Source organism: Equus asinus, chromosome X (assembly GCF_041296235.1).
Source record: "Equus asinus isolate D_3611 breed Donkey chromosome X, EquAss-T2T_v2, whole genome shotgun sequence".
NCBI classification, from domain to species: domain Eukaryota; kingdom Metazoa; phylum Chordata; class Mammalia; order Perissodactyla; family Equidae; genus Equus; species Equus asinus.
Window position 1 is genome coordinate 118,995,656 of NC_091820.1, and position 15,253 is coordinate 119,010,908.

Below are 15,253 nucleotides of genomic sequence, written 5' to 3' on the forward strand. Positions count from 1 at the left end.
GTGCCCCTCGTAGTCTCTCGGTCCCTTCCCCATCCCCTCAAACCACTGATCTGCTTACTGTGCAGTACAATTTTTGTAAAAAAAAAAAAGGAGAGAGAGACAGACAGATAGTTAACTGCTCAAAAACAGAAAAGGATATTCATCTAAACACTATGGAAGATAATTATAGAGAGTTTTTGAATTTTTTATCTGTTTGCTAAATTGTATATAATGAATATGAATTCCTTTTGTAATAAGATGTCATTAAAGTTATTAAAATATCTGCCACATATAACCCACAAAATGAACATTCTAAACTTAGCACGTAGGCATTCAAGAAATGCCTGTTCGATGGGACATTTGCTGGTGGTGTGGAATTGCTTGCAAATGCTTTTTTTCCCATGGTGATGGCTGTGGTGGTGGTAAATATGTGGGTGACGGCCAAGGGGTGTTGATCTAGGTGTGACTGCCCAGGTGGGGATGGCTGTAGGCATGCTGGTGGCAGTGGGCATGATGGCTGTAGGGTGATGACTGAGAGGTGATGGCTGCAGGAGCTATGGTTGTAAGGGTGAGGGCCTCGGTGGGGCTGACTGACAACAGTGACAGTGTCTGTAAGGGTGGTGGCTGGGAGGATGATGCCTGTGCGGTTCATAGTAGCAGTGGTGAGGCAGATAGAGGCAGATGGCCGAGGGGGGTTGACTGTGGGGTGGTCGCTCTAGCAATGATGCCTGCAGTGGTGCTGATGGCAGTGGGCATGACTGCAGGGGCGATTGTTGCATGGGTGATGGCTGTAAGGTGTTGGCTGCAGGGATATGGTGATGGTTGCAGGGGTGATGGCTGTAGGGATGGCAGTTGTAGGGGTAAGGGTGTTTTGTGGGGGTGACTGGCCATAATGTCCATAAGGGTGACAACTGGTGAGGATGATGGTTGCAAGGGTGATAATGGCAACGATGATGACGGTAGGGGTGATGGCTTAGGGTATTGACCATAGGGCAGTTGCTGTAGTGATGATAGCTGTAGGTGTGCTGATGGTAGCGAGGATGACTGGAGGGGTGATGGCTGTAAGATGATGGCTACAAGTAGGAGTGATGGTTGTAGGGGTGATAGTAGTGGTACTGATGGCAGTGATGACCTTAGTGATGCAAGGTGACCAGGAGCATTGGCCCAACAGGCAGAGAGGTGGTCGAACTTCTGGTTTCTGGATTGTGATCGGTGAGCTAACAGGCCTGCCTAGGCCACATAACATCTGATTGATTGGCCACGGCGGGGGAGATGGAGCAGAAGGACTGGTGATGATTGACATGAGACAGCAGGGTCGGGACTTTTCTCTGCTTGTTCAACCCAAGAGCAGTCTGCATCAGAATCTCTGGAGACTGAAGCTGGGACTTCCTTCCTCCCTAGGGGCCAGCAGGGGCTGCGATTGCTGTAAGAGTAGGTCACGTGGCAGGGCTTCCTGTACTCTGCTGCTGCCGGGTGTCCATGGCCCTCACCCCCAAGCTGCCACTGCAGCAGTCAGAGTGGCAGCCAGAGGCTCGGTCCATGCTGTGCCCCTGGATGGTGCTGGTGAGGCTGAGCAAGAGGCCTCCACATCTCGACACCTAGGAGAGCAGGGACAGCGTGCCACCAGGGTAGAGGACCATGTTGCGTCGTAAGCCCTCCAATGCCAGCGAGAAGGAGCCCACTCAGAAGAAAAAGGTGAGGAACATCTCTGGGAACTCACTTCTTCCTTCCCTCTGCTCTCTCAACCCATCCCCTCCAGGACTCTTAGGAGCGGGAAGAGCCAAAGACCATATGTTGAGTCTGTAGGCGAGGGCCATTCTCCCAAGAGGAGTGGAACAGGTTTACGAGTTTACTAGAGTAACAGAAGTACAGAAGAGACTTCCAAAATTCTGGAGAAATGGAGTTACAGAATAAACTCTTAGAAGTACCCGACAATGGTGGGACAGAGACCTAAAATTGGAGGCTAGAATCCCAGACTAGAGGTCGAGACTTACAAGATACAATTCTCAAGTTGAATCCTAAGACTGGACTTAATTCTCTCTCTCCTCTGCTGGTCCTGCCACCACTTCTGCCTGAGCATGGCCTCTCAGGAACCATCTCACTCAAAGGGCCCCATGGGCCACCCAGCTGGGAGTCATGATGCTCCCAGGGCCCCTGGCCCTCTGGGCATAGCCCAAACTCTGCCCACTTGGCTCAGCTCTCTTGCAGTCCACTGAGATGGGACCTGAGGTGATTTCCAGACTCAGGGAAAGGGCCTCCAAGCCTGCAGTGGGATGCAGGGGACATACAGGTTCTTCCCAGGTGGGGAGAAATTATTTGTGAAGACTGAGAAATGAGGCTGGTGAGATGGGGTGTAGGAGTGAGGGCTGAGGAAGAAAATTTCAGTGGGGTGATTTTAAAGGCCAGGAAGAAAAACAGTTATCATGGACAGCTGAGGTGTTCATCTTCCTGGAGCAGAGGCTGCACTAGAAGATTCCTTGAAGACTCTGCCAGATCTAGATTTCTCTGGCTGGATTTGAGGATTTCTGGACTTAATTCTTTGATCCAATTGTAGGGTTCTCCCAGGCAATCAGCTAGTACATCCTGCACATCCAGCGGGATCCTGGGACCACCCCAAAGCAGGCCTGAACCAGATCCAAGAGGCCTAGGCCTACCCCAGGCCAAGGTCGGGGCCTCCAGGCCCTCACCGTGCCCTGCCAGTTCCCCCTGGAGCTCAGCCCAGGTGCCCTGTCGGGGAGTCCCCTTGTCAAGGGAGCAGCTCCCGGGTGAAGGCTGAACCAGCTGAGACGATGAGCCTCAGGGCACCGGGGTGTGCATCCTGCCCCATCTCAGGGCCTGGGGTGGCTGCCATTTCCGGCTGTACGCTCCCCACACCAGCTGCTTCTCTAAGGTTGCAGGGGAGGTGGGCAGAGGGGGGAGAATCATGAGTCTTCACACAGGCTCTGTCACCCTCGTCCAAGCCCTGCACGGTGCTAGGCCCAGCAGACTTGCCATTGGCTGCCACTCCTCGGCGAGTGGGTCCACTTCCCCTTGCTCTCTGGCTGATGGGGGTGGGAAGCAAAGACTGTTCTAGACGCTGCTGGGCCCCAAACCACAGGAGAGCTGAGCTGAAGGAAACAGTCTGAGAAAGAACTGATACTTTGACACTGGGACCTTGTGCCACCTCAGGCAGAGGTACCCAGGGGCACACAGAAACCAAAAGTCCCCGTCTTCTTCCCAACTGCCATCATCCAGATTCTGTGTTTGGTGGCTGGGCCTCTGGGATCTCCCCCAGGCCTCTCACAGGAGAAGCAAGGTCCATGTGGCACTCTGACGTCCACATCCTCTAGAAGAGGTTTGTCCAGGCAAGCCCTACCTCACCCCTGCCAGAGCCTGGGCCCACCTCCAGAGCCACTCTCCAAGCCTCACACCATGGAAGTGCCCTTAGAAAAGCCAAGCTTCCAGAAGGTGGAGACAGCATCTCCCCTACGCCTGGAGGCAGTGGCTCGGCTCCAGCACTGTGACCTTGGGCAAGTCCCTTCCCCTCAGAAGCCAAGGTGACACAGTGGAAGGGAAAGCACAAAGACAAGCGAGGTCTCTCCTGCCCCTGCTCTTCCCCCTGGGCCTGCCCGATGGAAAGTGTTCTGGGCAGGGGGCAAGCAAGTTGGAATCCCACAGGTTCTAGCCGGAGGACCTTGGACAGTTCATTGGCCTTCTTTGGGCCTCAGTTTCCTCATCTCGGAAAAGGCGGATTGCTCCTGATCTGCCCACCAGGAGGTTGCACGGATCACCTGGGACAATAAATGCGAGAGTGCTCTGTCCCATGCGTGAATGTGCAGCTGTAGGTGGGAGTGGGGAGCACAGGGCAAAGGAGACTCAGTTGGGCCCAGCCCTGAAGTGGAGAAAACAAGACTTAATAGCACTAAGAGCCAGCAGTGAGTGAGGGCTCCTTGGGCGCTGGGCTCTGGGCTGTGCACTTTACTCATCTCTTAGCGTGTTGACTCCTCATGACAGCTTTGTGAGGGAGGGGCAGATAATGTCTGCATCCCTATTTTATGACTGAGCCTCAGAGAGGTTAAATGACTTACCCCAGGTCCCACAGCTAGTAAGCTGCAGAGCAGGGATCCAAGCCAAGATTAATCAGTCTCTAGAGTCTTAACCGCTTCTTCTTCTACTCTCTCATCCCCCCACTGATCTCAAAAGCACTAGAAGATTCTGATGAGCATAAAAGACTCAACCCATCAGTAGGTGAGCTCTGTAAGGCAGACCCAGAAGGCCGTAGAATTAGTGACCTTCCAGACAGAGGGGGAAGCAGGCCCTCTGAGATGGTGGGGTCAGGATGTGGCACCTACTGTACGTTACGAAGGATTGGGGATGCCCCAGATGGAGGGGGGCATAACCCTTGGCTGCCCTTTGGCGTCTTTGCCTCCCTCAAGCCCTCTCTCTGCACTCCCTTTGATCTGATTTCACCCAAAGGCCAGTGTTGGAGTGTAGGGAGTGGGAAGGTGTTTGTCCTGGGACCTGTCTCCCCTAAGGATGGTCCTTCCCCAACACACCCCGACTTTCCACCACACCACAGACCTCTCACCGGGGGAAGTGGAGAAGAATCTAGGCTCCATTCCAGTGCTCAGCTGTTCCCTACTTCCCATCTCTCGTTGCCCCTCTCTCCCCCAATCCCAGCATACCACTTCCCCCAGGGTCCCTTCCTACTGCACACCCCTAGCATGACACTCCCAGCAGCATGCACTTCCTATGTCCGGTGGCTCCTTATTGTCCACAGGCTAATGCCCAAGCTCCTTGGCATGGCTGGCAAGGGTCTTCCATGGCCATTTATGCTCCACCTCCCACCACACGCTCTGGTGTACTCACCGTTCCATCACTGCTGCGAACATCCCTAACTCACTCTTGTTCAAACCTCTCCCAGCTCCACCTGGAGATATCTTGGCTTTCCTGCATGGCCCAGCTCAAATGCGCCTCCTCCACGAAGCCCTCCTGAGCCCTTCCTCCTCCGTGCTCCCACCTGCTCTCCTGGTAGTGCCCTCCAAACACCACCGTGGTCACCATTGCATCTAATCCATTTCTATACTGGAGGGCAACTTTATGAGCTCTCAGCACAGCAACATGGACGGGCTACCAGAGTCACAGACCTGAGTTCAAACCCCTGCTCTTACTGCTACCAGCTGTGTAACTCTGCCTAGGACACTTCATTTCTGAGTCTCAGTCTCCCCAGCTGGGCAGTGGGGATGTAAGACGGGCCTGTGGTGAGGCTGTGGTGATGGATTAGTTTGGCCAGGTTTTGAACTTTCCATCCAAGGAAACATACAGCCTCCTTTTCAGTGGCAGCCCCTTCTGCTCACCAGTGTATCTGTAAGATTCATCCCCATTGTTGGGAGAGCTGTACTTAGCGCATTGCTATGTACTATTCCCTCGTATGACTCTGCCACAATTCATGGATGCATTCCACAGTTGATGGGCATTTGGGGTATTTCCAGTTAAATTGGATTTTGAAGGAGGGGAGAAACTGTGATTGACAGAGAGGAGGGCGGAGTGTTCCAGGTGGGGAATGGCCTGGGTCAGAGGCTGGAGGTGGATCATAGGAAAGGCCAAGCACACACGGACATCGCTGAGGGGTTGCTGTGTCAGGCGCTCACTCCCTTCATCCTCACAATCACCTGATGAGGCAGGTACTCCTGCCTTCATTTCACCCATGAGGAAATGGAAGCCCAGAGAAGCTGAGGAACTCACGAGGCTTCACCCAGCTGGGGAATGGCAGAACCAAGATAGGAACTCTTGCCTTGCTGACTGACAGAGACTGAGGTTTGGGGGCATTAAATAACTTGCCGAAGGTCACATATCCCAGAGTTGAACCCAGCAACGTCTGAAGCCAGACAAATAGTTCGTTCCACGATGCCCACATGCTCTCCTTAGACACGACAACGGGAGGCCGGGCAGAAAGTCCAAAGGGGCTCCAGGATTTCCACTCACACCTGGGTGAGGGGTCACTTCAGGGTCACCGAAAGGCATTCAGGGTATTTGGGGCTGCCCCTGCGGTTGGAGGTAGGCCAGGCAGAAGGCCACTCTGGCCAGCCCTCATGCTTAGTCACCCAAAGAACTTATCTCGTCCTTTCCATGTCCCTGGGCTGAGGAGCGGTCAGCTATGCCCAAGTCCCAGCAGCACCCCCACAGCCCTTTTGGATTATTTCTTCCTGCTTTTGGCTAAAGCTGGGACAGAGGGGCCCTGACACAGGTCCGGGGAGCCAAAGGCCCCCCTGCCAGCTCCTAGACTGCAGATTAATGACAGGAAAAGGAAAGAACTGTGCGATTAGAGGGCAGCCTGGCGGTGAGTTTACTCTTCCCCAACAAAGACCACTTCCGGCCCCACGCAGGCCCTCCTGCTTGCTCTCCGGGCTCCCAGTCCCTGGGGCTTCAGGGGCGACTCTCGGCCTCCTGGTCTGCCGACCAGGCTGAGGGGTGGTGGAGAAAAGGCCACAATAGCCCCATTGGCCTATAAATAGCAGCCCAGCCTGCCCTTCTTGGGCCCAGGCCAGCCTGGTGCCCACCCTCTCTCTGTTCCCTCTTTTCCAGGCAATAAGTGGAGGAAGTTATCCAGGCAGCTGCATCCTAGCCATACAAGAGGAGGAAATAAATGGAAGGTGGAGGAGAGAAGGGGAAAGAAAGGGAGAAAAAGAGGAAAGAATAGTGGGTGGGGAAAACCAAGGAAAGAGGATGGAGGAGATGCATGGGAACCAGCGCGGTCACCCCACGGTCACACTTTCCCCTCCCCACTCACAGCCCCCTTTTCCGGCTCCCAACGTGGCATGGAAGGGGCTTTCTGACTGAGGCTGCAGGTGCCCCACCCGGGAAGCCCTCAAGATGGTGGTGTCTGCTCCGCCTGACCGCTGACCTAGTTTCTGGTCAGCTAGCTTGCTGCGACCTCTAGGAAGGTGTGGCCCTGACCCTGATTGCTGGTTTGCCTTTGGTCCAGACCCACCAAGAGAGGGGAACTCAAGTGCTCTACTGCAGTCCCAGGCGGCAGAGCTAATTGTGTGTGTGGTGGGGGCACGCAGGTGATATTGCCCCTGCCCTGGGGGGTTGTCACTGGACCCCCCTTTCGTAGGAAAGAGGATGTGAAACTTTCGGCTTTGTGCGGGTTCGGGGCTTTGCTTCCTCAAGCCCTTATCTCTGGTGTCTGCAGTCTATCCCGCTCTATCTGTCTGGCCATCTGTGAACCCGGTTCCTGTGTGTATCTCTGGTCTTGACTGTTGATCTTGATTCAGGTTCAGCCTCCTCTCCTGTGTGGGAAGCCTGCCCTCCTTATCTGCCGGGCCCTGGTTTCTGGCTGCTCTCTTGGCGTGTGCATGCATATCCAGTTCAGAAAGCTCACTTCCTGAAAACAGTCTCTTCACTGCAAACCATAGGTCAGGCCCGACGTCCGAACACCGGCCCACGCCAGCAGCGGCCAGCTCATCACGTTAGCGGTTAGGGTGAAAAGCTGAGATGAAGAAAGAGAAAATGGCGGCTTTCTTTTTTACTAAATTAGCCCCAATCGTTCATGTCCCAAATCTGTGGGCACACAGTCCCTACTGTCATTTTCCAGAAAGCGTAATGCCAGGTCTTGCTGGCTTCTGGGGGATTGTTTTGCTCCTCTTGGGACACAGATGCAGCAAGCTGGAGGTCCCAATATGTTTGCCCCAATTCACTGTTACAGGAGACCACAGGAGACACGCTCGGAGCAGCCCAGAGCCCCGAGGCCGGAGCGAGGGGTTCAGAGGGTTTGCTGCCCGGTTATCTAACGATGATGCTATTGTCCGTGCTGAGGGCTGTCTCTAGCAGGAGATAAGCGTTTACTCTGACTCTTTTAGTCTTTCACTCCAGGGTTCTGGGGGCCAAACTTCAGGTACTGGGGGAAATCTGGCATTAGGCCGAGGCCTGACTGAGGTCAGGAGCTTGCTTCATTAGGGTCCCTTTACCACGGAAGATCAAGATAAAGCCAGGTAGCTCCAAGGACGTCTTGGCACTTCACTCGTTACCCCTGGGCCCTCAGGACACGAGCGACTCTGCCCAGGGCTGGGTTGTGTGCGTGCGTGTTGGGGGTGGTGGAACAGCTCCTCACTCTGCCAGCCATTTTAGCAGCGCTGATTGCAACACCTCTGCTCCTTCCAGCTCTCGCTGCAGCGCTCCAGCAGCTTCAAGGATTTTGCCAAATCCAAACCCAGCTCCCCGGTGGTGAGCGAGAAGGAATTTAATCTGGATGATAATGTGAGTCTCAGAGCCTCCTTGGGGGATCTGGCTGCACGTCCTGGCGGGGGCGGGGAGAGGGGAAAGAGGCGACTTTAAGATTGTTGAGGCAAAGCCCACCTCTCCCACCCACCAAAATTCTGGGCCCTCAAAACTCACCTGCATTCTTTTCAATTACAAATTAATTGCCAAATTAATTACAAATGAACAGGGTTGAGGACAGGGCTGGGGCTAAGGGGGAGGGGGCCTGCCATTCTCACCTCTCCAGCCTCTGTCCGACTGAAGCCTCCTTTGGTCCCCAAGTCCTGAACCCAGACAGGGTCACCAGGACCCCTGCACCTCCTCCTTTGTTGTTACAGATTCCAGAAGATGACTCAGGCGTCCCTAGCCCAGAAGATGCTGGGAAGAGTGGCAAAAAGCTGGGGAAGAAGTGGAGGGCCGTGATTTCCCGAACCATGAACAGGAAGATGGGCAAGATGATGGTGAAGGCCCTGTCGGAGGAGATGGTGAGGCCTGGGGATCCAGGGGAGACACAGGGGACAGGGAGGACAGGCGCCACTCTGACAGAGTGTGAGCATGGTCACCTTGACAGCCAGAGCCCCGCGGCGATGCCTGAAGGCCTGACTCAATACCAGAAGGGTCACATGGGAGGGGAGCTCCCTCTCAGCCATGGATATGGCAGCAAGACAGGGTCCTGAGAGAGCAGTGGTTGAGTTCAAGGAGAGGTGAAAGTCTGGGTAAGAGAAGCTTCCTGGGAAGGCAGGCCTGAGCAGAGGGCACGGCTGAAAGGGAGATGAGATCTCCTGAGGTAAATTCATCCACTTCAAAGTTTTGCTTGGAACTACCCCCAGGGTTGGGAAGGCTTGATTGGAAGAGGGGCCCTATGAGAGAAAATAGAGAAGGCTGGCTTTGGCCCAGGGAGGGAGGGCAGGACAGACAGCTGCGGAGCTGACACATCCAAGTAGCTGAAGTCATGTAATGAGTCTGGTGTGCTTGTGGCTCTTACAGGAGGTGTCCCAACAGTGGTGTGCTGGAGTCAGCTCCTGCTGGCTCATACCAGCTCAGGACAGCAGTTGGTCAAATTTCCAGGAAGTTTGTGAGCCAGGTGTGAAACATAGCCATTAGTAAAAATTAAATTATGTGAACTTAGAATTAAATAAATTATATTAAAAATAAAGGGAATACAGTCAAGCTTCAAAATTCATCACTTCCTAATTCTTGGACTACCTTTCACTATTCTCTACACCCTTGAGGTGATTTGTACCTATAGTCTCTGTGCAGTGGAAACAGTTGATGATAGTGTGCTGCTCGTTCAGAGACGTCACAGTGGTAGCTTGACCTTGACCATGGCAGGTGTATTTACAGTACAGGAATTGGCAACTGCTGCAGGTCGGGGTTCTTATGCCAGTGAGCCAGCTGTGAAAGAGTTACTACCACTGTGCTGAGGCATGGGGAGGTGAAGGGGCCCTGGTACCAGGCCCACTTGGTTGTGGGCTTCTGCGTGGCGTTGGGGAAAATTCCTCTGTTACTTCTCATCTGTAGACTCGGGACAATCAAGCATTTACCCTCAAGTGAGGATTAAATGAAATGACAGGCATGCCTGGCACATACAAGCACCGTCGAAAGTGTGACTCTCCAGCACCATGGTGTGCTTGACCGTGCCCCAGGTGCAGTTCAGAGTCGCGCTCTGGCATCACGGCCTTTTCTGCACGTGCATCGGCACTTTAAGCTGACACAGCACGTTCACACGGCACCCTAGGGGAGCCTCATTCCGTGAGGTAGGCCGGGCAAGGACTGTCATTCCCACTTTACGGAAGAGGAAACGAGGGCTCAGAGAGTGCCGTACAGCCTGTTGGGGCAGAGCTGGTGCTCAAGCCAGGCCCCAGCTCTCCACCGAGCCCAGGCCCACTTCCTCTGCACCCAGGGCTGCCCCAAGTGCACCCTGGCCAGGGCTGCTTAGGGCTTCCTGCCTCCCCTCCCCTGCAGGGAGACCCTCTGGAGGAGGGCTCAGCCTCCCCGACATCTCCAGACTGCAGCCTGGACAGCCCTGGCCCTGAGAAGATGGCGCTGGCCTTTTCTGAGCAGGAGGAGCGTGAGCTCCCAGCACTTAGCCGCCAGGCATCCACGGGTGAGTAGGGGAGGTAAGGGGACACCTACTGAGTCCGCAGAAAAAGACTGAGTTAGGACCATGCAGGCAGCTGTCTGGGGTTGGGGGGTAAGAGAAATGAACCTTCACATTTGCCTGCTGGGAACTTTCCCAGCTCTCCTCACGTTCAGTCTTCACAGCGACCTCATGGGGCCTGCACTGTTATTGTCTCCACTTTATTGATGCGAAAACTGAGGCTCAGGGAGATTAAGTGACTTGCCCAAGGTGACCCAGTCTTGAACTTAGGTCTGGCCTAGAGGAGCTGCCACTTGCTGTCCCCAGGCCCTGGACAGGCCCAAGAGCAGAGGAAGAGTCTCATTGCCCTGTGGGACCAGGCCACCCCCACCCTTCCAAGGGGAGCTAATGGCTACAGCTCCCTGGACCTCTGACATCCAGGCGGGGGCTGGGGGTGTAGGGTCTCCAGCTGTGAAGACTCAGCGTCTTGGATGCCAGCCCTTGGTTTGCTGGGCTCAGGGCATGACTTGGTATCTTCTAGATGTCCGTGAGGCTGGATAGGAGGTTCTGGCAGCCCTGCCTGGAGGCGGGGCTGTGGGCCATGAGCTGTAGGCCCACTGCGCCCTGCCTTTCTCACCCCTGGGGCTAGTTCCAAGTCCCCTGCTCTCTCTCTGGCTCCACAGACACCTCCCTGCCCCCACTGAAAGCCATTTAAAACCCCCTTCGTCTTTTCCCCTCCCCAGAGAGAAAGAGCCCATCTGAGTTTCCATGTGATGTAACTAGACACTGAGTCTTATTAAGTAGAGAAAGTAAAATAGTGATGTAGGGTGTGGCTCCCTGGGTGGAAGGAGCACTGGAGTGGAAGTCAGGAGACCTGGAGTGGAATAGACCCAGTGCTGCCAATTAGAAGGTGAGAGGCCTTGGGCAAGTCACTTGGCCTTTCTGGCCTCAGTTTTCCTTATCTGTTCCTTGGAGTGTTGGCCCAGTTAATGTCTAGAGGCCCTACCCATTTTCCCATTCTTTGGACTGTGAGCCGTTTCTCCTCCTGCTTTCAACTGTTTTCATGTCTGAGGCCCCCAGAGGTGAAGCTGTGCTCCTGCAGGGTGGCCGAGGGGCTGATGGGTAGGAATCCCTTCTGCAGTGTGACACTTGCCAGAGCCCAGCTTTCTTCCCCAGCATGTATCCCTGGGACTTCCAGCCAGACCCCCCGGAAACCCCCTGCTGGGCACTGCCCCAGCTGTCCTGGGACAGAGGTGACCCAAACCCCTGCCCCATCTTCTGCAGGCAGTGAGCTCTGCAGCCCCAGCCCAGGCTCTGGCAGCTTTGGGGAGGAACCACCTGCCCCCGAGTACACAGGGCCCTTCTGCGGCCGGGCACGAGTCCACACTGACTTCACTCCCAGCCCCTATGACCATGACTCGCTGAAACTTCAGGTAAGGTTTGCATCCGGGCCCCACCTGAGCCGGGAAGGCTGTACTCATAAAGGAGGCTGGACTGAGACAGGGTAGGACAGTGTCAGTGGAGGCCAAGGGACCACCCCTCATCTCTCCCCTACTCTGCTCTGCTCTCCTTTCTTCCCACAGAAGGGAGATGTGATCCAGATCATTGAAAAGCCACCTGTGGGCACATGGCTGGGCCTGCTCAATGGCAAGCTGGGCTCTTTCAAGTTCATCTATGTGGATGTGCTGCCCGAGGAGGCTGTGGGGCCTGCACGCCCCAGCCGCCGACAGAGCAAGGGCAAGAGGCCCAAGCCCAAGACTCTGCATGAGCTGCTGGAGCGCATCGGCCTGGAGGTTTGAGCTGGGACCGACACTGGTGTCTAGGATCAAGGGAGGCACACATGTCCCAGGGATGGGGGCCAGGGCATGTCAGCTATAGGGGGAGGGAGGGATCCCAGGCAGGGGTGGCTTGTAAGCGGCCTTGCTGGTGGCCTACCTCCGCCCACAGGAGCACACATCCACCCTGCTGCTCAATGGGTACCAGACGCTGGAAGACTTCAAAGAGCTGCGGGAAACACACCTCAATGAGCTGAACATCATGGACCCGCAGCACCGGGCCAAGCTGCTCACGGCCGCTGAGCTGCTGCTGGACTATGACAGTGAGTGGGTTTAAGACTGGAGAGGGTGCCCACTGGTATCCCCCCCACCCCCACCACTCGGCCCTGCAGCCCTCTGCAGTGGGAAGGCACTTTGCACATTTGAACTTCAGTCTCAGGCAGTTCATGGGAAGAAGGGGTTTTAGGGATGATGGGGCCCAACTCCGTTTGGGATCATAAGGAGACTTAAGGCCAGAGAAGGTGAGGCAGGTACTACAGCCTTAAAGCTGGGTGGTGACAGAGCCAGGATTCGGGTGCAGATTCCAGGTCCTGGCCAAGAGCTAAGCTTCAGCTCCGGGGCCAGGCAGCCAGTGTGGAAACCACTGCCATCTGCTTCTAAGCCAGAGCGGGCAAGAAGGGCAGGGGTGGTGGTGGGCCAGAGGGAGGACTGCCTGCAGTGGACTTCCCAGGGTCTCTACCCCGACGCGGGGGCTCCTTGGGGCTTCTGAAGCCGCCCCGCTAAGGCCCACGCCCCCTCCGTATTCTGTCTCCCTCCCTTGGCCCTGGCAGCCGGCAGCGAGGAGGCGGAAGAGGGCGCCGAGAGCAGCCAGGAGCCAGGGGCGCGCACGGTGTCGGAACCCAAGGTGGACATCCCACGCGACTCGGGCTGCTTCGAGGGCTCGGAGAGCGGGCGCGACGAGGCAGAGCTGGCGGGTGCCGAGGAGCAGCTGCACGGCCTCTCCCTGGCCGGGGCGCCTTGAGGCGGCGGCGGCGCAGCCCAGGCTGGGCCCGAGCAGCACGGCCGTGAGCATGGACCCGGCCTCCCGCGGTGGCCGGCCCGGAGGACTGGCGCCCAGCCTGGGCCTGCTCTCCCGGGGGCGCCTATGGCCGCAGAGGCCGGCCAGGGCCCTACAGGCTTGGCTGGAGTGGATGAGGAGCAGTCCACGGGCACATTCCACCTACCTGGCCCCTTCCCTCCACCAGCTGCTGACAGCACAGCCCTTCCAGGCACTGCCCGCTCCTAGTGCGGCCACAGCAAGTGGGACACCGAAGGGCCACCCTGCCCATGTCCCTCACCACCAAGGCCTCCAAACTCTCCTTGCCCCCACACCACCTTCCCCTGTCATGCTGCTCCTGAAAAGGGGACCAAATCAGTGCTTCAGGTCAGTCTCAAAACCCTAGGGGAGCTGGCCATTTAAAAGGACCCTAACTGATCAGGGCTAAGTCCAGAATTCCCTAAGTAAGGTTTGAAGAAAGTCATACCGACCTTTCCTACTTTCCTTCTCCTTAACTTTCTTAGAAGTTTGGCCACTAAATCACTATGTGTGTTGAACCAAGTGCCTTCCCCAGTCTGGGTCTAGGGCTGGTCGGGATTAGAATGGATAGTTACTGAGGGCCTTGCCAGCTCTGACATTCTGTGACATTAAATGTCTGCTTGCCTGTTACCTGTGGCCCAGGACACCAGTGGGGTTTGCTGAGGGGGCTGGAGGGGCCTTGGGCTCCCAAATGAAATGGCTCCTCCTGCTCATCCGTTCTGTACCTCGCTACATAACTCAGGTCAAGCTGCAACTTCCCCCAGCTTAAAACAATGCCCATCCTCACACAATACACACCCTTCTCTTCCACTCCTGGCCCCTCCGACGGCACTTTCCCCCAGGCCCATGGCAGACGGTCAGACCTGGCTTCCAAGGACAGAACAGCCCCTCAGAAGCCAAATGCAGGTCTGGGCCCAGACTTATCAGTCATGTGGGTCCACACAAGCAAAAAAGAATGAAGCTTGACACTGAGGAGTCAACTACTTTGCCCTGCTAAAGATTTTGACGTACCCTGAGCTCCAAAAGGGTAGGGAGAGTACCTGTTGATGGGCGCCTCCCTTGATCCCAGCCCTGAATTCCCAGAGTAACTCTTCCCCAGGGCTCACCTGGCCCAGGGACAAACTGCCACTATGTCTAAGACTGCCTGCTTGGTGAACACTTCTGGCCCTACTACCAGGAACCTTGGTAAATGTCAGCTTGGGGAAGGGTTTGGGTGTAAATATGAGCGGGGTGGAGACAGATAGGTTGGCAGCAATAAACATAGGTAGAACTAAATGACCGTCTCCAGTTATCTTTCCTATGGAGCGAGGGTGGGGGGAGAGACAGAGCAGTCTTCTTCAAAGTCGGACGCCGCAAAATGTCCTCCATTGTCCTTTCAGGGCCATCGGCCCCTTCCCTGAAGATGCTTACTGCTCTTGATCCTGCTGACCTAAAGCCCCAGTCAGAAGCCCTAGCTGGCTCTGTCCTCCCCACTAACAAGGCCCCCTCGGAGCTCAGGCTCCTGTGGCCACAGGCCCTGCTGGGGTCTCCGAGTGGGTAGCTACTTCCCATTTCCTAGAACTATTCACTTAACAAGAGTCTTGAAGACTTCCACCCCAGTGAGGAATGGCCTGCACTGGGGGCTGTCCAGGTCCAAGAGGGGAAGATGTGCATTCAGCATGGCCTTCCCTCTGAGGCCACCTCTTCCTGGGCCCCACCCTGTGCCCACTGAAGCTACACCGTCTCCTGGGAGGTGGGATAGAGACGACGACCCCTGGCTTCCTTTGTTTCTGCTGGCATTAACTGCATTAGGGAGGGCAAGTTGGAGGGAGAGCAGCCACCAGAGTGAAGACAAGGTCACTCTGCCTCCAGGCTTTGTTCTGAGCTACACTCATCCCACTGCTCTTAGTGGCTGTGGGCGTCAGGAAACTGCAAGCATGATCCTCACCAAAGAAAGGAGGAGGAGCCCAAACGGCCTCAAAGCCCCAGTGGTACAAATAATTGCTGTCATTTAGTGAGCACCGACACGGGTGCCAGGCACCGAGCGCTCTGCATTGATTCTCTCATAGAATCCTCATGGGACCCCCTGAGGTAGGTACCGTTGTCTTCCCATTTTACAGAGGAGGA

General features: G+C 55.7%; 1 protein-coding gene across 2 annotated transcripts; it reads left to right on the top strand.

Annotated features, from left to right (window-relative positions):
- Positions 1 to 1,395: 1,395 nt before the first annotated feature.
- SASH3 (SAM and SH3 domain containing 3) lies at positions 1,396 to 14,422 on the top strand. 2 transcript variants are annotated; one of them, XM_014866234.3, is made up of 8 exons: positions 1,396 to 1,674; positions 8,122 to 8,217; positions 8,556 to 8,702; positions 10,183 to 10,324; positions 11,582 to 11,730; positions 11,881 to 12,090; positions 12,245 to 12,395; positions 12,903 to 14,422. In XM_014866234.3, the coding sequence occupies exons 1-8, from the start codon at positions 1,618 to 1,620 to the stop codon at positions 13,091 to 13,093; spliced, it is 1,143 nt and encodes a 380-aa protein (XP_014721720.1). In that variant the 5' UTR covers positions 1,396 to 1,617; the 3' UTR covers positions 13,094 to 14,422. The 2 variants fall into 2 exon arrangements, with proteins under 2 accessions (XP_014721720.1, XP_044619902.1); XM_044763967.2 differs by lacking the exon at positions 8,122 to 8,217 and having other exon boundaries at positions 1,442 to 1,674.
- Positions 14,423 to 15,253: the final 831 nt, after the last annotated feature.